The sequence below is a fragment of the Puma concolor genome, chromosome C1, assembly GCF_028749965.1.
Source record: "Puma concolor isolate L17-30 chromosome C1, mPumCon1.1.hap2, whole genome shotgun sequence".
In the NCBI taxonomy this organism is placed as follows: domain Eukaryota; kingdom Metazoa; phylum Chordata; class Mammalia; order Carnivora; family Felidae; genus Puma; species Puma concolor.
The window spans coordinates 223,105,260-223,129,694 of record NC_141674.1 but is presented as its reverse complement, the minus strand read 5'-3'; the positions used below and the strand labels follow the sequence as shown (position 1 = coordinate 223,129,694).

The 24,435-nt window shown below is 53.6% G+C and overlaps 1 protein-coding gene and 1 long non-coding RNA gene across 4 annotated transcripts in view; one reads left to right on the top strand and one right to left on the bottom strand.

Annotated features, from left to right (window-relative positions):
• The window catches only part of LOC147578792 (uncharacterized), a 4,130-nt gene extending 1,915 nt beyond the window's left edge, over window positions 1-2,215 (top strand). Inside the window, exons 2-3 of the long non-coding RNA XR_015255678.1 lie at window positions 720-853; window positions 2,112-2,215. This is a non-coding gene — a long non-coding RNA (uncharacterized LOC147578792). The remainder of the gene's footprint in view (window positions 1-719; window positions 854-2,111) is intronic.
• Window positions 1,795-24,435, bottom strand: ING5 (inhibitor of growth family member 5). Of its 3 annotated transcripts, none has more exons than XM_086720204.1 (8): window positions 24,305-24,435; window positions 21,937-22,008; window positions 18,777-18,943; window positions 18,040-18,151; window positions 17,779-17,872; window positions 7,104-7,239; window positions 6,920-6,981; window positions 1,795-5,237 (listed from the first exon to the last, which is right to left on the bottom strand). In XM_086720204.1, exons 1-8 carry the CDS (start codon window positions 24,339-24,341, stop codon window positions 5,195-5,197), a joined length of 723 nt encoding a protein of 240 aa, XP_086576330.1. In that variant the 5' UTR covers window positions 24,342-24,435; the 3' UTR covers window positions 1,795-5,194. The 3 variants fall into 3 exon arrangements, with proteins under 3 accessions (XP_086576330.1, XP_086576332.1, XP_086576331.1); XM_086720206.1 differs by lacking the exon at window positions 24,305-24,435 and adding an exon at window positions 23,566-24,126; XM_086720205.1 differs by lacking the exon at window positions 21,937-22,008 and having other exon boundaries at window positions 24,305-24,386.

Genomic DNA, 24,435 nt, shown 5'->3' with positions numbered 1-24,435 from the left:
GGAAGCTCCTGGCCTGATGGATGCTCCCTGCAGCATCACCCCAACAGCCTGGCGCCAGGTCCCAGCCTCACCAAATTCCCTCAGGGGTGGCCAGGCCAGCTGAGCAAGACCCTGTCCTGGGACAGGAGTCCCGGCTCCGCGGGGCACCCCTTCCCAAACATCTTACCCGCCAGCCGAGCAGCCCGCCCTCCTCAGGGCTCTGAGTCCTAATCAGTGCCCCTCCTCCAAGCTGCCAACCCCAGAAACCCCCAGACTTAGGAGTGGTAGCCGCCTCCTGCAACCATCGTCCCGTCACCATCACTAAAGTGGCTTCTGCCTTCCTGACACAGTACCTGGTACCAGGGTGGGGCTCATCCCCCACGCACCCCCCTGGCTCCCAGCCATCCTACTGAAGCATCTCCACTGGTTGTCGGGCTCATCCAATTCCATATGCCAATGACAGAGCAGACGGCGGCATGTTCTGGGGAAGGGTAAGAGCACGAAGACGTCCGGCCCACGTGGCTGTAGGGCAGGTGTTCACAGAACCCTAAGGTGCACAGCTGGCTTTGCCACATAGAGTGGATCCTGGTGGCCTTGCAAACTGGCAGAGAACAAGCACTTGCCAGGTCCGTGACGGCATGCCACGCGCCGAGAGGGCAGCGGCAGCAATGCCGCATCTGGGTGCACCACCTGTGTCTTCAATCAACCATACTCCTTACAACCTGCCCGCCTCCTTACAGGTGTGCTAAGGACACCACCACTGCACCCTCTCATCGAGGATGCATTCTGCCTTTGGATTGCCGTCCTGACCAGGGAGACGACGTTCCAGAGACTTCCACCTGCCCGTCCCTACCATGACGGCCCTTGCTCCAAGGTCCATGTGGAATCCGTGTGGGAATCCTGCCAGTTCTCAAGTCTCTTTGCATGGCACATTCAGGTCCTGGGACAATAACCACAGGCATCTGTGGACCCACTCAGACAAGTGTCACCACTTGATCCAGGTAGCCCTCCTGGACCTCTGAGACTTAGTAACAATTCAGAGCCAGTGAAGATTACCACCCCCACCCAAAAACACTGGTGTTCCCTTCTCCTAGGCAGTCACCACAACAGGTGACTGCAGGTTCCTTTAGGAGTGCCCAAAGGAAATCCATGCACATGGCAGCATTCCAGGCCCTTCCTCCAGAATCTCATGCTCCCCTCAAGCAAGGACTCTGGGTGTGCTGAGAGGCTGTGCCTCTCCATCATGGTGACCAAGCTGGGTTTCGGTGCCCTGACCGTTAACTCTCCTCAAGGAAATGTCCTAAGAACTATTTAGTTCCCAAAGGGGTCTTGACATCTATGCAGATCTCAAAGGCAAGCCTTCTGTTCCAGACAAAGTGCTTTATGCTTCTATGAAATAGCCACTCCAAGTATTCTACACTGACATTTCTTGTGAGCTTAGGGATCAGCTTCTGACACCATGTAATAGCTGAGGCCCAGGGTCCTGCCCAGGCCCGTGGCCAGGGAAACTCCTCTGCTCCCATTCACTGCCCGTCCCTTTAAAATTCTACGGAGGGGTGCCTGGGTGGCTCAGTCGGTTGAGCGTCCAGCTTTGGCTCATGTCACGATCTCATAGTTCGTGAGCTCGAGCCCTGCATCAGGCTCTGCATTGACAGCAGGGACTCTGCTTGGGATTCTCTCTCTCTGCCCCCCTCCCCCCATTTGTGTTATCTCTCTCAAAAAAAAAAAAAAAAAAATTCCACGGAGAATACACCTACCATCTCTGGCCACAATGTAGAAGTTTTCACATTTCCTGGAATGACTCATCCTCAAACGTTTATTCCAAAAAATACTTTATTTATTAAACAATATATCCATAATCTATAACATGATCCAAAAATACAGATATACATCTTTACATTATTCAATAAAAAGATTTACAATATTATCTTTCCTTTACAAAGGGGACATAGATAATTCCTTGAAAATTAAATGTAACATTCATGTTAAAGCTGCATCATCTTTTTGGATGAAATGTGGTCAAAGTGAACACCACAAAATACATTTGTAGAAAGAAAGAAACTTCATAGACTTCTCTCCTGAATGAGAACGTTTTTCTTAGGTTTCCTGTTTTAAAATTCCTCTCAGCACAGGTAGCGAAGACCAGCCACGGCTCACTAGCAATTGAGGAAAAGCTTCAGTCTCCAAGGCCCATGATTAAGTGTCTATTCCGGCTCCGGCCACACAGCTGGGGGGGGGGGGGGGGGGGGGCTGCTGTTCGGACAGCGTGACAACTCGAAGCCTTCCCTGCCAACGGCTGCCAGCCACAAGTCGTGAGGCAGAGAGCCGCACGGCCGCCAGGGGACAGGACTGGCACCCAGCTGCCCAGTGTCGTCCGCAGCCCAGCAAACCGCCAGCTGCCCAGTGTCCCCACGCAGCCCAGCAAACTGCCAGCATTCCTGTGGCTGTGTCTTCAGCATTTGCTGCCCTGGGAAGACTCGAAGCCACCAGGCTCCCGTGACCCTGGCCAGTCCCATTTCATATCCACTCGCCCAGGGCCCCAGCCTGTGCAGTGGGGACGCTCACCCCAGCCAGCAGCTCCACCAGCGCAGCCACAGATGGCGGGGGGGGGGGGGTTGGGGTTCAGTTTATAAGTGCAGCATGTGTCCTCCTGTGGGAAAATGAGAGGCTGTCTGTCGAGCTGCTGACTGATAATCTAGCACTGAGAATGAGGAACGTGCAGATTCTCCTCAAACAAGGTACTCCTTCCCTTACACGGAAACCCCGCGGCCGCGGAAGGCCCGCACCCTTGGCTCAGATACAGCTGCAAGAGGGACCGCTGGGCCCAGCCTGGACCCCCTCAACCCAAGGAACAGGGCTCTGCAGCCCCCTCTGGGTCCGATCCAGCGCCTGGGAGAGGCAGACAGGGTCTGGCAGGAATCACCCCAGGATGAAGGCGGCTGGCCTCAAGCAGCAGTCCTCAGGACCAGGGCCACGCCAGGTGGCAGAACATTCTTCCCCAAGCAAAGCGCTGCTGTCGAGTGTCGTTCTGACTTGCAGAGTGTTGTTCACAGTTGGGAAGGACAACCGATCGGTCTTGACCCAAACAGCATTCCAGGGAATCTTCCTAATCCACTCATGTCTTCTGTTTTCTCCAAAGCTAAACGCGTGTTATTTTGGAGATACCAATGTAACTGACAAAAGTAAACACCAGAAACAGGTAGGCACAGAAACCTAAAGAGAAGAGGTGACATCAGAGACGCCATCAGACTTTCCACATAAGCTTCATATGGAAGTCGGCCATCTCTCCTGTCATGCTCGAGGCCCCGGAAACCAGGCATCGAGTGTACCCAACCAGCCATCGGCCTATGTCCACGGTCACCCGTCTTTCCGCGATGGCAGCGGCCGCGAGTGTTCTGAGAGGCAGTGCAAATATTAAACTAGCTTCCAAAGAATCACCACAAGCTCACTGTACTTACCTACCCTCTCCACAAAAACTGGTAAAAGAGTGAAGCAGACAATTTTCCACAATTTATTCCCCACAATCTTTAAACACCTGTGTTAACAAAAAGCTAAGTTCCTAAATACAGACGAGCCTCGGTTTTGGCTGCAGTGGAGACTGAGGGCCTCGTGCGGGCCGGCGCTCAACCCGAAGCCCCCACCCCTTCTTTCGGAGAAGCAGGAAGGCAACGGTTCTGGGAAAGCCTGTCAGGCCCGGCGACCCCCTACCCTCCCTCACAGCCCGGGGCACACATGCCGAGCCAACCCCACCTGCAGTCGCCTGGAAGCAAGTCCCGCCACTCGGCCTGCTCCAGGAAAGACACAGGACGGCGCGTCTGCTGTGGGCTGACCCTCCGAGAACCACGGACGCGGGTCCCGGCTGGACACTCACTGCCCTCTGACGTCAAAGCTAACAGTCAGCGCTCATCTAGGGACGACGAGCTGAGCCGGCGCGAGGCGGCCCGTGCATGACACAGCTCCCCGAGGTTCTCTACGTGGCATCTCCTGGCCTTGCTGACATACTAGAAACAGGAGGACACGTGCAGTGAACAAGCCATCGGAGGAAGCGGGGCACTGTTCCAGAAGGCCTCCTGATAAAGAGGAGACTCCTGTTCACCTAGGAACTTCCCATCTCGACCCTGCCTCCTGCGTTTCTTCTCATGCCTCCAGGACAGAGACCGGCTCTCCCTTCGGGGCTCCTCAGAGCCCTCTAAGTGGGTGCTATGGGGTCTCGGGGTCCACAGATGCTCCCAGAAGTCATGCCGCACACCACCACAGACGGACCTCAACTGGAGGTACGCGACTTCCCCCAACTGTTACCAGAACGACGGTTCAAAACTGGTTTGGTGAGTGCAGACTGAAGGGAAAACGCGCTCCGGTTTCCCAGCCTCATTCCAGAACCGCCGCGGCGCAGACTCACAGGTGGCCTCACGTAACCGTGGTCCCCTCGGACGTGAGCTGCTTACCAGTGTGCAACACGGCAGGTTTAAAATCAGCCCGGCCTCGCCAGACCGGACTCGCCTCACGTGCACGCAGACTGCCATCTTCGCGCTGTTACGACAGTTCCAGCTTCACAGTAAAACATCAGGGATTCCCAGAGCGACGGCACACCAGCCGTCGGTCAGGCGTCTCACGGGCGGCTCACGGCAACCTGCTGATGACGGGCCGTTCACTCCAGCAGGTAAAGCCCTCACGGAGGGAACTGGGAGTCCAGACGAACAAGGCAGCGCACAGTGCGGCGGGGCCCTCCCGCTCCAGGGACAGCCCCACCGTCCCAGGCAGGTCACCGAGACACGGAGGATGCCTTCCAGCAACGCCTCGCCAGCTTCCGGGCACACGCCTTGCGGGGACAGATGTGCCGCGGTGGCGCCGGGACAGTCGGACCACACAGGCTCCCACCCCAGCTGCAGAGCGACGGCAGTGCAGCGGGTGGGAAGGTCCCCACTGCACCAGCCCACGGAAGGCTCGGCCACTCGGTGCACCTGCCGTGCCCGGGGCCGGGCCCCGTACGAGAAGTCTCGAGAATGAAGTCACTGTGGCAAGTCCCTGTGAGATCGCTCCTCGTGCAAACAGGGCTCAGGTGGATTCTTGCTTGTCTCAGGAAATACCCAGACTTACAACTGGCCACTGAGTTGTTAAGTATCATTCAAAACAAGGTAGTTTTAAAATGAAGAGAAAATATTGCAACACGAAGGAAGGAATACATTAACTTGCTCTTCCAGCCCAGGTAGCAGCCTCACTTCCTCCTCCTCCTCTCCTGAACACACCGCGGACAGAACCTGAGGAGAGAGGCACGGTGATCGGCCCTGTGCGTGAGGAGGCCCACCCCGCCCCCCAGGTCTCCAGGGACGGTGGCCGTGTCACCGAAACCACGCCGGCAGAGAGCACACGGCTCTCCCACCGGACGCCCCGGCAAGAGGAGACCCCCAGCAAGTCGCTGTGGCCAGCGTGTGTTTCCAAGGTGACAGAAACGAGTCAACAAGCAAGACTGTCCGTACGAACGAATACGCCTCTTGACCCAGTTTCTTGGCCCTCCCTGTGAGACAACGTGGCCACCGGGGACCAAAGTGGAGGCGACACCCACAGTCACATCGGCAGACCAAGCGCGGCGGAGGATGAACCAGCGCGCTCCAGCAGGTGGGGCAGGCCAAGAGGGCCCTGGAACCCGCATGGTTGGCGAGTGCTCCCCGGGGACCCTGGGCAGGCAGGCTCAGCGCCTCAGACACCGGGGGCCGCTCCTGGTCACGCCTGGACCACGGCAGCTGTCAGTGACACCAGGGGACCTTCCAGCTGCTCCCGATGCACGTGACTGTGCCCCCCCAGGCCCCCGGCCGCCCCGTTCCCCAGTGTCCGGTCTGTGCCAGTGAGCGAGCACTGAGCGCGCCCCCGGCCCTGCCCCCCAGGGAAGCAAGGCTCCAGCGGCAAATGCACTCACGCAGGCTCATGCCGCAAGAACATGTCAGAACAAATCTCACTTAATAGGGAAGAAGCCTGAACACTTTGTGATTCTGGAAAGACCCCAGAGAAACCCTGAGTCAGACAACAGGGGGGAGCCCCACCCTGCCTCCCCGCCTCTGCCCACGGGGCACAGACCCCCTGCTGCTCGACCCTCCCAAGAGGCAAAACCGTCTTCCAATGCCCACTGACTCTCCCACCCGGAAGTTCCACCAACAACTCAAACCCACATCGGAACCCGAATCACGTGTCCCTGCCCCCCACCCCAGCAGGAGGCCCGCAGCCCCCCACCCGGGTGCCCGTGCCCCAGCTGCAGAGCACGGTCAAGGGCTGCGCAGTCACTGCTCAGACTTCCTGAGGCGATCTGGGGCCGGGACGCACATGGGGCCAGGCACATGAGCACCCCCTCAGCCACTGCCCACTGAGCCCTGGGGACAGCACAGCCTGTCCTTCAGGGGTCTGTCACCACCCCCCATCCACATACACGCGAACACGGAGGACAATCTCCGAGCCTGCATTTTAGAACTGAGACCCACTTCACCCACAGGTAAATAAAACCCGCTTTTTCCTTAAATTAACTCTCGGGAACGACACCGAAGCCACCAGCGGGCACACGGACCAGGGACAGAAGCTGCCCCCGCACCCTGCACCCCTCCCCAGGTGAACACAAGCCCCAAAGCAGGTCACCGGCCTCACCCAGGTTCGGATTTAATGCTTGTGCTCTTTGTCTTTCCCCAAATCTCCCCGGGAAAGAACTCGTTTCACAGTTTCTACCTCAATCAAAAGCTTCCGAATAGCTGTTCCTTAGAAGCTTAACAAAAATAGGGGAGCGCCATGCAAACGTCCTGAGAGACCGGACCCAGGCGAGGGGCGCGGATGTCCCTCTACCAGCTCAGCCCCAGGAAGCAGGACCCGCGGACTGCCCGTGGCCACAGCCTGGGCCTGGTGGGGGCAGCACTCATGACACCCCACAGGCAGGGAGAGGCCGAGCAGAGCCCATACTGACCATTTTCCTTTGGGTTTCGTGGTCAGATCCACGCAGGCGAAGTGAAACCACTCGATAGGACACTGCGAGGCAGAGGGGAGAGCTGCAGTCAGGACTCCGTGTGCCCCCCGCCCCCGCACCCCTGCACCCCCGGCCCTGGGTGCAGGGCCCTGCCCGAGGCCCGTGCACGGCGCCCAACACTCACGTCCGGGTTGTCACAGCCTATCATCTCCCCGTAGGACACCTGGTGGCACAGGCAGTAGGTGGGCTCATTTGGGTCCACGGGCATGTCCAGCACGTCAGAGGGGTGCACGGACAAGATGGTGTCGGTGAACTCAGACCTGCGGGGAAACCACAGCAGTGAGCAGCAGGTGTGGGGGGAGAACGGACTGGCCCCTTCGTACCAGACAAGATGGGGCACAAAGGCACCCCAGAGGACGTGAGGGGACGCACTTACTACCCACTCTGGGGTCGTGAATCCATCCCTGTCTCCTGCCTCCAACCTGCTCCCTGGGCTCCCCGCCCACCCCGCCCCAAGTCCCCCCATCCCCAGCCTCTCAGGGGCCCTCTCCCCTGGGGGCAGGCAAACACCCCTACTCACCAGCCACCAGCTGACGACACCTGAGAATCCTGGACCCCAACCCAACCCAGCACACCTGGTGCCAGTCCTCCACCCCACACATGCTCACAGCACCTTCACCCCAAAACCTACAAACCACCAGCTGCCCTTCCCATCCCTGGAGCAGTAGGTCTAGGGAGCCCCTCCAGCCCCCTACTGCCCATCCCCCAGTGGGGCCGCTTCTGACCATGTGCCGCTGTCAACTGCCCACCCCCCTGAAGCGGGCCTGTCGCCCCCCACCTTCCGCAGCCCCCCTTGGTCACTAACCAGTGGCCCGGCCAGAGTCCGGCCTGCCCGTGCTCTCCTCTGTGTCAGCTGGGGCCTATCCCCCTCACTCCCCACAACTCCCCCCACCGCTGGCCAGAGTCCGGCTGGCCCGTGCTCCCCTCTGTGTCAGCTGGGGCCTATCCCCCCCACTCCCCACAGCACCCCCGGCCAGAATCCGGCCGGCCCGTGCTCCCCTCCATGCTGGCTGGGGCCTATCCCCCTCACTCCCCACAGCCCCCCCCCCCCCACTGGCCAGAGTCTGGCCGGCCCGTGCTCCCCTCCATGCCGGCTGGGGCCTATCGCCCCCCACTCCCCACAGCACCCCCGGCCAGGGTCTGGCTGGCCCGTGCTCCCCTCCGTGTCAGCGGCCCACAGCTCTGCAGCCAAGCAGATGTGAGAGCCGGAGCAAGCGTTCACCTGCCTTAGAGCAGGGAGGGCTGGGGGTTCAGGCTTCTACGTGTTTCGGCAGCTTTCAAGCAAACCTACCAGCTATGGGGCAGTGTAGACAGTACGCTCCTACTAGCACAGAAAGGCAATCTTCCCTATCTCACCCTGCAGAATCAAGAACACACATGTGACTCAGGGGTATACCTGCCATGGAAACACTGCAAGTTCACACCAGGAACTTGGTGACAGGGATGCCGCGAAGCCGTGGCAGACCACGTTTCCACACGCCGACCAAGAGTCCGGTTCCCGAAGGCAACCACCGACCCCTTTGTCCCATACTGCCCGTCTAAGGACACTCTGTGCCTCTGCCATCAGATACCCAGGGCCAGCTGTGCACGCCACACTACCCCCCTGCAGATAGCAGTGTCCTCCCTACCGCCCCCCCATAGCACTGTCCTCCCTACCGGCCCCCCATAGCACTGTCCTCCCTACCGGCCCCCCCACGGCGCTGTCCTCCCTACCACCCCCCCATAGCGCTGTCCTCCCTACCAGCCCCCCCACGGCGCTGTCCTCCCTACCACCCCCCCATAGCGCTGTCCTCCCTACCACCCCCCCCCCACAGCACTGTCCTCCCTACCGCCCCCCCATAAGCGCTGTCCTCCCTACCGGCCCCCCCACAGCGCTGTCCTCCCTACCACCCCCCCCACGGCGCTGTCCTCCCTACCAGCCCCCCCCACCCCCCCAGCAACAGTGTCCTCTTTGCCAGTGCCGCCTCTGGCCTGAGTGCTGCTCGCTGGAGGCAGTGCTGCCCATGAGGGCCCCAAGGCCTGTCTAAGCCTCTTCTCTTTGTAAGTGACCTGCTCTCTGTCTCTGGGAAGAGGCAGGACTTTCTCTGTTTATCCGAAATCCGTGTGCATCACAAAAAGGTGTCCCGTCCACATGCTTTCAAAACGTTTCAGGCAACTCTCCAGACTAGGACGTGGTTTCCTCTGTTTTCCGCCAAACCTCGATTTCTCAAGCTGGCCTCTGACACCGTGTCTCACCCCCTGCTGGATCGGTGGGGTTTCCTCCCCGAGACTCACCTGGAGGACCGGTGCCAACCTGCGGTGGGGTCACCCCCAAACGCCCCAGGGCACGCGCCTTCCGTGTGCCGACCGCACTTCGGCGGCCCTGTGCGTTCTGCTTGCGAAGCTGGACTGAGCTCTCACACCGCGAGCTGACATCTGACCTGAGCACCTGTCCCCCAGGTTCAAGGGCGCCACCCAACCGGCGAGGAGGCCTGGGATCGCCCCTGGGCACCTCCTCTCCGGTCTCACCTGAGGGGGCTCTGGGGTGGGCGGGTGAAGGGCTGCCAGGTCTTTCCCACCTGCCAGGCAGGCTGGAGACCCCGTATCGGCCGTGCTGGCCACCTCACTCCGACACTACTGGGCACAACAAGTGTCCTCCGAGCCGATTTCCCGGGACATCGCAGGCATCCCTCACCAGGCAGTGCCATGGATCCCCCCTCCCGTGCCTAAACCGCCAACTGCCCGATGTGCTTTCCAGGCACGAATCAGAGCCAGACTTCAGGGCGGGCCCGGTGCCCCTCACACACCCCTCACATCAGCGGCCCCCGGGGCCCGTCCTGACCTCCGTACAGTGCTGCTCGGGGGCCCGAGAAGGGATTCGCACGGACGGGCCGGGCCCGGCCGGACCCGCCCAGGCGCTCTGCACACGTCGCCACCCGACGTGCCCCGCTCCTCCTCTGCAGCCAGCCCAGCACAAAGGGCCGGATACCCGCCTCCTCGGCGCCATCAGACGGCGGTCAGCGACGCACACGCCGTCACGGCTCTGCCGAGGGAAAAGCCACGCGCCCAGCCATCTCCAGTGTGTCCACACAGGTGGCGGCGAGACTCGTGTGTCACCGTGAGGTCTGCGGCACAGGCAGGTGTACCCCCGCCAGGGAAGCTCTAACCGCGTCTGAGAGCTGGGGCCTCGTTCCCTGTGAGGGACCCGTGGGGAGGCGGCCAACGAGAGCGCCTGCTGTCTCCAGAAAAGGCCACCACGCCTTTCGGTTCTGAGCAGCGTGGAGCAGGAAGACTCGGAGCCCTGCCGCCACGAGTCAAAAAACCAAACCCAACAAGTTGCTAAAACCACATTTTCCAGACACCGGAAAGCTGTGGTGTGACAAGGCCCAGACGCCCTAAGGCCAAGGGAAGGGCAGTGGCCAAGTGGGCAGGCCATCTGTGTCCCGGGCTTAGCCGAGGGCTGCCCGCCCTCTGGGGGCCACACAGAGCCGGCACGGCCACCGACACATGAGAGCTCTATATGTGGGGCAGCCGTGACCCCACAGTCATTCGCTGAACCTGGGGGCGGCACAGAGGCTGCAGAGCGGCAGAAAGGCTGAGCGCTGAGCCATATTCTCGGGGGAGGGGCCCGCCTCTGTACAGCGGCCCGTCCTCCACACCTCCGCCAACCCCAGGAGCAACACAGGCAGGAGACAAGAAAGGAAAGCCAGGGCGCGGACTAGCCACACAGGCGCCTTTCAGGAGGGGGAAATAAACCCTGGGTCCCCCACTGAGAACTTGGGGGGGGGGTCTTCCATTGTGAGACCTTTGACATCAGAGGGGACAGGGGACAGGGCCCAGGTAGAGTGGCCGCCGGCCCCCAGCCTGCTCCATTTGCCTGGACTGAGAGCAAAATGAACTCCTTCTGGGGAACGGCAGAAATCTCACCCTCCGGGTTCCTCTTATACCTAAAGTCAGACAGACAACAAAAAAAACTACAGGACGGGAAAAAGAGCAGGAAAACGTGAGTGAAAATCACGAAAAAGCTAATAGAAGCAGAGCCACAAATGACCCGATGTGCAAATGAGCAGACAAGGGCTTGAAGCAGCTGTTACAAAGAAAATCTGAATAACGTGACTGCAAACAGGGAGACTCTCCAAAGGGGAACTAAAATCTGTACAAAAAGGAATCAAAGGGTGTTCGAGAATGGAGAACGCCACGTACGAGACGTCCTGCTGCTGGTCTCGTCCACCCGGAACTGACTCGGCCTGACCGCTCATATGTCAGCCAGTCGAAGGAGACCCACCAAGGGCCGGGCCCTTTCGATCCCGTCTGCGGGCCGTGTTTTCGGCCCAGCCTCAGGTGCCCCAGCAGACCTCCAGAACGCTGGCGCAAGCAGGAGCCCACGCGAAAGCTCCCCCGGTCACAGATGGAACAAACCCACCGAGCACGGGAGGAGACCCCCCGTGATGATGCTGAGAGAGGATGTACTGACATCTGTCAGCGAGATCTAGACTCCAGGAAACGCCGGGAGTCACACAGTCTGGGCTCTGCAGAAGGAAAGCTGTGAAGAAAGGAAAGGGACGGAGAAAAACTGACGCGTGAGAGAGACTACAGGGCTCGTCTAAAGGAGAAAAGGAAAAACCTTCCGTTTCTGACCAGGATATGACAACAGGCACCAAACGTGCCCCCCACCGTGAACAGGGAGAAAACCGGACGAAACACGCGACAGCTCTGCAGACGCTGACCGCGGGCAGCACAGGACGGCGGCCCGAGAGAAGGTAACCGAGGCGAGCCCTGCAATCGTGTCGGCTTCCTGCTGGAGGCACTTCCCACACTCCAGTCCACCGAGACGAAAACCAAATGCAGCATGGAGGTCTAGAACTGAGGGAAAAACCAAAGTTCCAGGAGGGCAAGGCTGCTGGCATTTGGTGGCAGGTTGCTAGAAAGGAGGAAGTAAGAGAATGTGCTCCCGAAATCTGCAGAGGGACCCCTTTAAGTTTTCAGCAAAAAACTAAGCTGTGCACAGGTGAGAGTCCCTGAGTCCTGGAAGAGGGTACAGGGCGGCTGGGAGCTGAACTCGCCAGAGCTCACACACAGGCTCGTCACACTCGCTCCACGCGGCCAGCAAGGAGAGGCCTCGCTAAACACAAACAGCATTCAGAAGAGAACCCAGAAGGGCTATACCTTAGCAGTACGGCTTAACCAACCCTACAGTAAGGCTACCCTAACCTAGGCGTTGGTGGTCTGTTTCTGTAAGTAAAGTTTTATTGAAACACAGCCACATATTTTCTGTGGATGCTTTTGATATAAAATAGCAGAACTGAGTGGTCACAGCAAAGACAACACGGCCTATAAGCTTAAAATGTTTACCATCTAGCCCTTTAAGAAGAGAGGGTTTTTGGAGCACCTGAGTGGCTCAGTCGGTTAAGCGTCCGACTTGGGTTCAGGTCATGATCTCACGGTTCATGGGTTCAAGCCCCGCATCAGGCTCTGTGCTGACAGCTCAGAGCCTGGAGCCTGTTTCAGATTCTGTGTCTCCCTCTTTCTCTGCCCCTCCCCTGCTCGCACTCAGTGTCTCTCAAATAAAATAAACAAATAAACATTAAGAAAAACGGATTTTTTTTTTTTTTTTACAAAGGTTAAACATGTGCCTGCAAAGGATCAAGTTGAGCCACAGGTAATTAAACTATTGACCAAAAAATTGGAAAATAAATTCAATACCTGTTGAACGAAGACAACAAAATCTGGACACTCAACAACACACATTCACATTGTCTATCATCCCATAAAAAAAATCACTAGATGTGTGAAGAAGTAGGAAAATGTGACTTCAACCAGGAGAAAAATGAGTCAGAAACAGACTACGCATTACGCAGGGACAGCTTTTTGTACCTCACTCATGCCTTAATAAATTGGGGGTTTTTTAGCATGCTTTTCTTTTCTTTTTTCATTTTAGAGAGAAAGAGCACGAGAAGAGAAAGGCAGAGGAGAGAGAGAGAGAACCTCGAGCAAGCTCTACTCTCAGCACGGAGCCCAACACGGGGCTCTATCCCACAACCCTGAGAGCATGACCTGAGCTGAAATCAAGAGTCAGACACGCAACCAACTGAGCACCCAGGTGTCCCAATAAATAGGTTTTTAAAAAAAGAAAGAAAAAACCCCTGGAAATGACAGAATCAGAAAAGAAGATCTTTCAGAAAGCTATCATAAATGTGTATGCTCAAGGAGAAAGGAAAACATAAATGTAATAAGGGAACCGTTGAATAGTACTTAAATAAATACGGTGTAAATAGAACTTCTTTACAAAAAAAATCTCTTAAATGAAAGATTCACTAAAAGAAGATTAAGTTAGACACTAAGGAAGAAGACCTGAAGACAAAGTAATAGAAACTATCCAAACAGAAGCATAGGAAGAAAAACGTTGAGGAAAAAAAAAACCACCACCACCGACAACAACAAACGAGCTGAGCCTCAGTGAACTGCCGGAAAATATCATGCCAGCATACATGTAATTGAAGGTCCATAAAAAGCCAAAAGGGAAGCAGAACTGTCTGAAGAACGTCTGAAAATTTTCCCAATTTCATACAAACTACAAACCAATAGTTCCAAGAAGTTCTCGATGAGGTCTAAGCCAAATATATACAAAAGATCCACACCAGGACAGATCATAATTAAGTTGTTAAAAATCAAATTGCCGAATGGATATCTTAGAAGCAGCAAAAACAAATAAAGCCACGTACATTCAGAAGATCAAAGAAAAGGCTTTCTCATCAGAATCCGTGCAAGATAGAGGATACCAGGGAAGGAAATATCTTTAGTGCTGGGAAAAGTCAACTAAAATTCTGAGTCCAACAGAAATAGCCTTAAAAAAAAGAGATAAAATAGACATTTCCAGACAAGAAAATTTTGAGAAAACACCTCAGCATCAGCAGACCCACAGTGTAGAACAACGTTGAAGGCAGTTCTTTAGCAGGAGAGAGATGACAGCAGAGGGAAATCCTCACGTCCGTAAAGAAATAAAGGCAGCGGAAACGGTACGTACGTGGAGTGACAATAAAACCCTTCCTCGTGTTTTATAGTCTGTTTAACATAATCAGTGGTTTAGACCTAAAATAATAACAATATGTTGTGAGGCAAATTATCACGTGTAGAAGCAGAACTTTTGACGACGGCACAGAAGGCACGAGGAAAAACAACTCGTGTGGGTTCTTACATTACACACAAAACAGGGTAATATCATTAGAAGCTCACTGTGGTAAGTCAATGAACAGGGAAGACACACTAGAACAGTCCTTAAAACAGAATACCAAAACATGTACTCAAAAAAATACATACGGAGCGCCTGGGTGGCTCAGTCGGTTGAGCGTCCAACTTCGGCTCAGGTCATGAGCTCACAGTTCATGAGTTCAGGCCCCGCGTGCGGCTCTGTGCTGATGGCTCAGAGCCTGGAGCCTGCTTTGGATTCTGCATCTCCCTCTCCCTCTATTCCTCCTCCACTCGCACTCTGTCTCTCTCTCTCAAAAATGGATAAAGATTTTAAAATAAAATTTTCTAATACATGATTAATCTAAAAGAAGACACTAAACTAAGAGATGCACAAGCGGACAACTACCAGCAGAAGGTAAGTTCAAATCCAATCATATTGGTAATGATGTTAAATCTGAGTACTCTAAACATTGCAGTGAAAAGTGAGACACTGTCAGACTAGATTAAAAAAAAAAAAGCGAGACTCAACTTCGCTGCCTTCAGGAAACCCACTCGAGGGGCGCCTGGGTGGCTCAGTCGGTGGAGTGTCCAACTCTTCATTTCTGCTCAGGTCACGATCTCATAGTTCATGCAATCAAGCCCTGTGTTGTACTCTGTGCTGATGGTGCAAAACCTGCTTGGGATTCTCTCTCTCTCTCTCTCTCTCTCTCCCTCCCTCCCTCCCCTGTTCGTGCTCTCTCTCAAAATAAATAAATAAACTTAAAAAAATAAACCCACTCTAAATACAAAAGCATAGGGGCGCCCGGGTGGCTCAGCCGGTTAAGCATCCGACTTCGGCTCAGGTCATGATCTCACGGTTTGTGAGTTCGAGCCCCGCATCAGGCTCTGTGCTGACAGCTCAGAGCCTGGAGTCTGCTTCAGATTCTGTGTCTCCCTCTCTCTGCTCCTCCTCCACTCACACTCTATTTCAAAAATAAATAAAAAGTTAAAAGAAGTTAAATAAAATAAAAAATAAATACAAAAGCATAAATGTGTTGAAAGTAAAAGAATGAAAAAGGAAAAAGACACACCATGCGAAAACTCATCATAAGACAAATGGAATAACTATCATAATATCAGACCACGTAGACTTCAAAACAAAGAATATTACAAGGGAAAAAGGAGGAAATTTCATAACAATGAAGAGTCAGTTATTTTTAGAAAAAACTAAATGCATATGTACCAACAAATAACAGACTTTCAAAACATGTGAAGCAAAGCTGACAGAAGAAACAGACAAATCCACAGCTTGAGTTAGAGACTGTAAGATGTTTGTCTCCGTAATTCATCAAGTGAGTAAACAGAGTGTCAGGAAGGACACAGAAGACCAACAGGACTGCCAACCAAGTTATCCGACTAACAGCTACAGAACATGCCGCCACCAGCAGAAAACACAATATTCTTCTCAAGGGCATATGGAATGTACAGCAAGGCCGGACCATAAACCATAACACAAGTCTTCATCGACTTCAGAGAATTTCAATTATACAGTGTTCTCTGATGACAGCAGAAATATTAGAAACTGAAATCACAAAGTTACCTGGAAAATCCCAAATTACTTGGAAGCTGAAAACATACTTCTACATAAAATATAAGTCAAAGAAAAATCAGAGGAAATTTTAAAATATTTTGAAGGAAATAAAAATAAAACATACCTAAATTTATGGGACATGCTAACAGTAATTAGACTTAACGATAGTTTAAAAAAAAACTAACTATAGCTTTAAGTGCTTATATTAGAAAAGGAAAATATGAAAATCACTGACCTTAGTTACTTCCAGCTTAAAAAGCCAGAAAAAGAAAAGTAAATCCAAATAGCAGGAAAGAAAAAATAAAAATACAAGCGGAAATCAATGACAAAGAAAACAAACAACAGAGAAAATATAAAAACCGATGAAACCATGAAGCACCTGGATGGCGCAAACATCCAATTCTTGATTTTGGCTCAGGTCATGATCTCACACTTTGTGAGATCAAGTCCCGCATCAGGCTCTGCACTGACGTCACAGAGCCTGCTTGGGATTCTCTCTCCTCCTCTCTCTCCACCCCTCCCTCACTTGCACCCTCTCCCAAAATAAATAAATAAAACATTAAAAAAAAAAAAAAAGTCAATGAAACCAAAAAGCTAATTCTCTGAAAAGATCAAGACAAAATGAGAGAAGACATGAATTATCAATATTAGGTCTGAAAGAGGAATCATCAGTACAAAATCCTACAACAGAAAGACAATCATATAATATTATGACCAACCTGGTATCAATAAATCTGACAACTTATATGAAACAACCAATTCCTTGAAAGACACAGATTACCAAAACCGACTCAAGAAGAAATAGAAAGGTTGAAGAGTTCCATAACTTGAAAGTGAAAACAGCATTAAACTGTAAACTTAAAGTACCTTATTGTATGTAAACCATTCCTTAATAAAGTTAAGTTAAAAGAGAAAAAAATAAAAGGGTGCCTGGGTGGCTCAGGCAGTTAAGTGTCCGACTTTGGGTCAAAGTCATGATCTCGCAGTTCGTGGGTTCAAGCTCCGCACTGGGCTCTGTGCTGACAGCTCAGCGCCTGGAGCCTGTTTCGGATTCTGTGTCTTCCTCTCTCTCTGCCCCTCCCCCATTTGCGCGCACGCGCTCTCTCTCTCTCTCTCTCTCTCAAAAATAAACAAACAATAATATAAACAAATAAATAAAAGGGAAAAAAATAAGGTTAAACTATAGCATCCAGGAACACACACACAGGGGACAGAACTACAAAGAATGGAAACAAACACCACGTAAGTCTGGGTCGTAGGTCCCCGGGGCAGAGGGAGGAGGTTACGGCTTCCACAGAGCCATGAAAGCACTTTTGGCTGAGGTCAATCACTGACCAGGATGTGCCTCAGAGGAATTCGTTAAACTACCTGCTTCTTCTGCATTTATTTACTGCAAGATGGTATTCAGGGTGTTTCTTAAAAGTTTAAACAGAACCAAAACTTCTCCCGTTTTTTGTCAAGAATGGACTGTCCTGAGATCTCCCCGTAACCGTCAGAACCATCTCCCCAGAAGCTACTCAGCTCTCTACCGTTTTCTCTGAGTCTAAATGTCACTTCTGTGAAGCAATACAAGAGCGAGGGGGGTGGGGGGAGCAGGTGGGAGAAAGCTTTAAATGAAATATGCTGAAATTCAAGGTAAATGACACATCTGTTTAATAAATACAGTCATGCAACTTAATGATGAATATATCCAAAATATATATTTATACATAAAACAACGAACAGCTATATATTTAGCTGCTGAAGTGTGGCTCAGCCTGAAATGTCAGTAAATGTTATAATGTCACTCAAAAGGCAGGACACACAGGGGCTCAGAGCGTGGGTTTTGGAGTCACACCGCCCTGTGCGAACCCGGCTCCCCGCACACCAGCTGTAAAACCTTGGCCGGTCACTCTCCCCAGGAGCCCCGTCAGGCTGCCGAGCGCAGGTGGAACCGCACCCACAGCGGGCACGCAGGGAGCGCCTCCTCGCTGTTAGCGGCCACTGGTGCTCCTAGATGCTAAGTAAATACTAGCGCTAAGTAACCTCTGGGGAGAAAGAGACAAGGAAAAGAGCCTCTCACCCTCCTTTATGCTTCTTTTTCTTTGGAGTGTCTTCTTCTGAGGTCCTCCTGCCACGACCTCGGGAGCCTCTTTTTTCTTTCTGACCTCGACCTTCTGAAAGACCATAAACACCCCAATTATCTGCACAGAATTCACTGAAACAGGACAAGATTTACTCAAACGTGATATTTACCATAATGTTCCTAATACGTTTATCAGACAAAACTCTTCAAAACTCCGTACGTAACGGTAACAAAATGAAGAAAAATTAACAGACTTGCTTTTTAACCCTCGTCCTCCGGAGCTTTCAAAGTCACTGCCCTCCATCTTGTCCTTCAGGTCTGCTTCGAAGCGTGCCAGGTCTGCATCGAGCCTTCGAATGTGTTTATCCACCTACAGAAAAGGATGCTCGCAAGTCATTTAAAAACGGAAGCAGGACATCTCAGGAATCACAAACACACTGGAAATCAACCAGGACGTACATTCTTGGATTCAGTTGAGTCTTCAATTAACAGAGCGCTACAGAACAAGGCCCGCCATCCCAGTTTATGTGGGGGTCTTTGTCCCCACATGCTTTGACACCTCAACAGAGTAACTGCCACTCAGGAAAACCGTGAAGGCAGACAGTAATGAGACACGGAGCTGTGAAACGCAATGGAATGGGGGCGAAGACATAAAAATCTGAAGAACGTACAGATTTCAGAGTACAGGTTCTCACAGAAAATGCCTCCGATGCCTTAGGTATTTAGACCAAGACGGTAGAAAGAAGAGAGAGAGGGCAATGGGGTCAAAGCTCGGGGATGAGACAGTTACCCGGCCCCACAGAAGAGACCTACAGACGCTGCCAAGACTTGACAAGGAGCCAGCGGGCTCGCAACACTCAGCCAAGGCCACGTGCCACAGTCCACAAGGAGGACTTGTCGGGGCGCCGAGAGGGTGTCTTCCGGCAGACAGGGCAGCACCCCCCCCCCGCCACCCCCTCTTCCCGCAGAACAGGGCGGGGCCCACCCCTCCTCACCATCTCATAGGTCTGCATGGCCAGCTGCACCTTATCATCACTGTACTCCTTACACTTGCTGTAGGCGCTCTGGATCTTCTGCAGGTGCTCCACACGCTGGTCTGGAGAAAGCGTCTTCACCGTGGAGATATACTCCGCAGCCAGGATGTCGATCTCTGCCTTCTTATCTGATGGGGAAATGGGGGAGAAGCTAGTCCCCGCAGGGGGTTCCAGAACAAGCCCAGCAGTGCCGATTCCAGTGACGGTGGCTGACCGAACTCCGAATTACTGCTGGTAGGAGCACAGTGGGCACGGCCTTCTGCAGGGAGCCTGGCGCGGGGTGGGGGGCACAGACGCCACAGCCAGGGCAGCGTACCCAGGAAGTTACAGCGCACAACCGGGCACAACCGTGGTCCAGGTGAGAACACATACCGGCCCCACCAACTCTCAACGCCCCCGAGTAACAAATTATGTGCTCATTCAGCCACAACCTGCCTACTGCCCTCAAGTCCACACCCGAAAGATTTAGGATCCATATGGGAAAACACCCATAAATGCAGAAAACAGGAAACAAGGCAAATGTGCGATCTATAGTAAGACGGATCAATAAACTGTGGCCCAATCACATGGAATGCTACCCAGCACCGAATAGCACAGCTGTCACCCATAGCAATGTGTATTAATCCCACAAAAGGTGGCACTGAGCAAGAAAAGTCAGACACAGGGGCACCTGGGTGGCTCAGTCGGTTAAGTGTCCAACTTTGGCTCAAGTCATGATCTCACAGCTCGTGGTTCCAGCCCTGCATCCGGCTTCTGTGCTGACAGCTCAGAGCCTGGAGCCTGCTCCAGATTCTGTGTCTCCCTCTCTCTGTTCATGCTCTATCTCTCTCAAAAATAAATAAACATTTTTAAAAAATTAAAAAAAAAAAAAAGAAAAGCCAGACACAGAGAACAACATACCGTGAGATTCCACTGATAATTAGGGGTGGACTGATACAACTCTGAAATCTCCGGTTTAGCGAGGTGAGAAACCTACTGTTGCAGGAGGAAAGCTCGGGGTGCCAGCCCCTTGGGGGGAGGGGTAGCATGCTCAGCAGGGTTACACGTGCCCCAGGCTCCAGAGGCTCCATTGCTCCATCTAGGCAGAGGTTCGTAAGTTGGTATTTGTTAGACAATTTCTAAACATATGCTTATTCCTGGATGTAAATGCCATATTTCACAATAAAAAAAGTCTCCGTATTTGCTAGTAGGGAGACTGTACCTCAGTAAAAAAACCACAGCTATCCTGATCTTACAATACTGTGCCAGGCACAATGAATGAAAAATCACCCATACCCAAGTACGTTGCCACAAAACACAAAACCTCAAGGACAAAGAAGCAGCAGAAGCTGCTAAACAGGAAAAAGACCACATATATAAAGGATGAGGAATCCAAACAGCATCACATTTCTCAAGGGCAATGTGGAAGCTGGGAGACAAGGCAGCAGTGCCTTCCACATTCTGAGGGAAAAGATGGTCAATATGGAATTCTATACCCAGCCAAACTGTTCATCAAATAGGAGACCAGAACAAACACATTTTCAGACATATAACATCATAAGAAATCTACCTTCCCGTGTACCCTTTTCCAGGAAACTACTGGAGGAAAGGCTGCAATAAAACAAGGGAGCAGATCAAGAAAGAGGATGTTTACAACAAAGCATTCAGGGTCCTGCATTGAAGATGAGCAGAGGCAGAGCCTGTGCAGCAGGCCTAGAAACAACCAGCCCAGGTATAGCCTGCAGGACAGGAAGCCCCAGGGGAAAAGGCTGCGTTTGGAGAGCAAACTCAGAAATGGCAGATAACCTAGTGTAACACACACACGGAAAATGTGGAACATGTACGAAATGTGGAAAACAAAGCAATTATGAACTCCCAGAAAAACAGAAGTTATTCAAAACAGGTCACACAAGCACAGCATGTAACATGACCCAGCTGCAAACCACCCAGTCAAGAGTCCTGAAGGAAACATCATCCCTGTTGTACTGCAGGTTCAGATTCTAACCCACTACACCAGGAGGTGGCTGGGTGGGCGGGGGCGGTGCAGGAGCTGGGCAGGTGCAACTGGGGAAGCAAACCTTCATATTCCACGGTAACAGAATAAACCCCAAAGCAAAAGGGAGGTAAGTAAGAAATAGCAAAAACATGATGTTTAGAAACAGGGAGTTAAACACCAGAACATCAGAAAGTGCTCTTTTTAAACTATATACACAGAGTTTAAAAACAAAAAATAATTTTTTTAATGTTTTATTTTATTTTGGGGAGAGGCGGGAAGGGCAGGGAGAGGGAGACAGAGGATCTGCGCTGACAGCAGAGGCCGATGCAGGGCTCAAACACTCGAACCATGAGATGATGACCTGAGCCAAAGTCGGACATTCAACTGACCGAGCCACCCAAGTGCCCCGAAAAACATAAAGTCTTTTAAAGGAAAAGAAAGATGACAAACATTCTGATTGCAAGAGACAGATGATGGTCATAAAAATGATACATGAAGGGACACCTGGGTGGCTCAGTCAATTAAGCAACTGAATCTTGATTTCGGCTCAGGTCATAATCTCAATTTGTGAGTTCAACCCTTGCATCAGGCTCCATGCTGACAGTGCAGAGCCTGCTTGGGATTCTCTCTCTCCCTGTCTCTCTCTCTCTCTCTCTCTCTGCCCTTCCCCCAGTCGCCCACATGCTCTCTCTAAATAAATAAGTTAACTTAAAAAAGTGTTACGTGAAGCTATGTTAAAACCCAAGAAACTAAGTATAATTTTTTTAATGTTTTATTTGTATTTGAGAGAGACAAAGCGTGAGTGAGGGAGGGGCAGAGAGAGGAAGACACAGAATCCAAAGCAGCTCCAGACTCTGAGTTGTTAGCACAGAGCCTGATGCGGGGCTTGAACTCACAAGCCATGAGATCATGACCTGAGCCAAAGTCAGATGCTTAACCGACTGAGCCCCCCCAGGCGCCCCTAAGTCTAATTTTAAAGTGTCAGCACACTCTATAAGACACCACACAATGCCCAAAGTTTAAGGCTAGGCTGCAGCCCCACTGTCTTGGGTCCCCTGGGAGACCAGTGCCACCCCAGTATCTTGGAGCCCCCTCTCCCCAATTGTCAGAGCACACCGCTGGCTGTACTGTAAGGCCTGGACCCACCTTCCGTCCTCTGGTCCAGCTCTCTCATGAGCTGGAAGTTCCTCTGCAGCTCACAAGGAAGGTTCTCGATACCTGAAACACAGAGACATGTACTTCTCGGGAGCAGGACAAAATCTGCCTTCCAGACTTTATACCTAAAATCTACAAAAAATAAGCTCACGTCGTTTCCTGTTTCTGTTAGGATTTGGGGAGGAAAAGGATTAAGGTATCTTTTGGGGAACGGGTACCAAACACTGATAATAGACTCACAGGCTTCAGATGTTGTTGGAAGCTGGAGAAATTAGAGGGACTTCTCCTGGAGCTGCGAGCAGAGGTGGGGAAGTGGCCCGTGTGACTGTCCACCCCACACCCCCCAGTCACTCCTCCCCTCTCAATACCTCACCACAGTGAGTAAGACCGAAACCCTGGGGTCTCTTTGATCTTCCCCCCCGATTTACTGTGAAAACCCATTCACGGGGTAGAACAGCAAGCAAGGATGGATATGGTCTCTCCGGGCTACACAATACATCAGGCACTGACCACGGGGCTGCTGAGCACCTGAAGGGCTGCTACTACAACCGAGGCACTGAGCTCTTCATTCGCTTGTTTGATTACTTCCAAGTTAAACAGACCATGCTGAACAGCGTGGGTGGAGGACCCCACCCCACACTGCTTTCCCCTCTGCACTGCAATCCTCCTACTCCAGGACAACCTTCCAGCCTGCCTGCACAGCCTCAACAGGCCCCTAACTGGCTCCCATGCTCAGTCCTAACCCCCTCCACTGTCTTCAGCTGACGGTGATTGGTGTAGGGCTAAATCCGGTCTTTACAAAGCTGCTGCTTAAAGCTGCCCAGCTCAGCCAGACGATGGCACAAACTCCCTCCACAGCCTCTAGGCTCACCACACCCTCCCATGGACCTCCCCGCTCTGTCCTACCCTGGGCTCTGCAGGACAGTGCTACCTCAGTGCTCTAGCAACCTGCTGGGGTCCTTCATGGCCCTTCTTCGGCTGTGAGCTTTTAAAAAAAATCTGTCTGCCCCATGTGAAAGTAAGTTCCAGGAAAAGGAGGACAGAGTCTGCTTCCCTGGCACACAAGCGAGTAGGCATGTCCATCCTGAGCTTTCACACAGGTGCCCAGAGCATGATGGAACTCACGATCCTCAAACCCTCCAAATGGGGCCCACTGGGAAGGTACCAGGACAGAGAAAAGCAAGCCCCAGCAGATGGGTTCAGCAGATGAGGTCATCGTGGTTCTGTAATGAGTGCTGCAGGGAAGAGCCTCCTCCCCTCCAGGGTGCTCTCCCACCTAGGACACCGCCCCCCGCCCGCCATCGCTCACGCTTGGCCTGGGAGGTCCCCACCGTCTCCCCCAGAGCAGCGGTTCACTTCCAACTGCTCCTGCTAGAGCTGCAGGTGGGGTTCCCAAGCAGCCAGGTACCAGGGACCGCGTATATTCCCACTGCAATACAGCTCTCCAGCTCCCCTCCACCAGCCCCGCCCACCCCCTCCCGCCAGGCCATCCCCTAGCCAGAGCCAGACCAGCAAGAGTGCATGACCTTGACAAGCTACTTAGCCTCTAGAGCCTGCATTTCCCCATCTGTGAAATGAGGGCAATAACCATCTGCTCAGGAGTTCTTAGGAAGCTCCAACCTGTGCTACATGTGGACAGACCGACGCCTGCAGGAAGCGCCTCACAGACGTCTGCCCGTGGTGCCGATCACTGCCCTGAACACCTGCGAGTCCCCCTCCTCCGTCCCCGGCCACGCAGAAACACAGGCACCCGAGGACACTCTCCAGCCAGTATCGTCTCCCCCAACTCCCAGGTCACTGCACGAGCAGGCACAGAAACACGCCGGAATCCCGCCCACCCCCCGCCCAGGCCCGGTCCAGCGTCCGAGGGGATACGGGCTCAGGGCTCAACCACCTGCGCCAGTCAACTGGGTGGGAGCGGGGCCGGGGCGGGGGACCGGGCCACGACAGCGGAGGGGGGTAGGGAAGGGCGGAGCGGGGCCCTGAGCTAGGCCTCTCCCAAGAGAGACTGAGGGCCGGGAAGGCGGTACGCCGCTGAAGGCAGGGGCGGGGCCTAGCATGGGAAGGGCGGGGCCGTGACACGCAAGCCACGCCCCACGCCAACCGGCCCCGCCCCTCCGTGACGCACCTGGAATTGGCGCGGCCGTGACGGTGGGACCCTGCGCCGCGCCCCCCGCGCGCATCTCCTTGCGGCCCCGCCCCGCCCCGCGCGCGCCCTCGCCACCCCCGCCGCCTCCGGACTGCCCTCGCCACCCCCACGAGTCCTCGGGGTCCGCACGCAGCGCCTGGTGTCCGTGGGGAACCGTGAGGGGGGTACCCTGTGCGGGCGCCGGGCTCGGGGGCCGCGAGGGACGCTTACTGTCCAGGTAGTGCTCCAAGTACATGGCGGTCGCCATCTTCGTCCGCGGCCGCGCTCTAGGTCTGCGCGGGCGGGCGGTGCCGCGAGGGGCGGAGGCGGGGCCGGCGCGTTCACTATTAATGAGCCTCGAG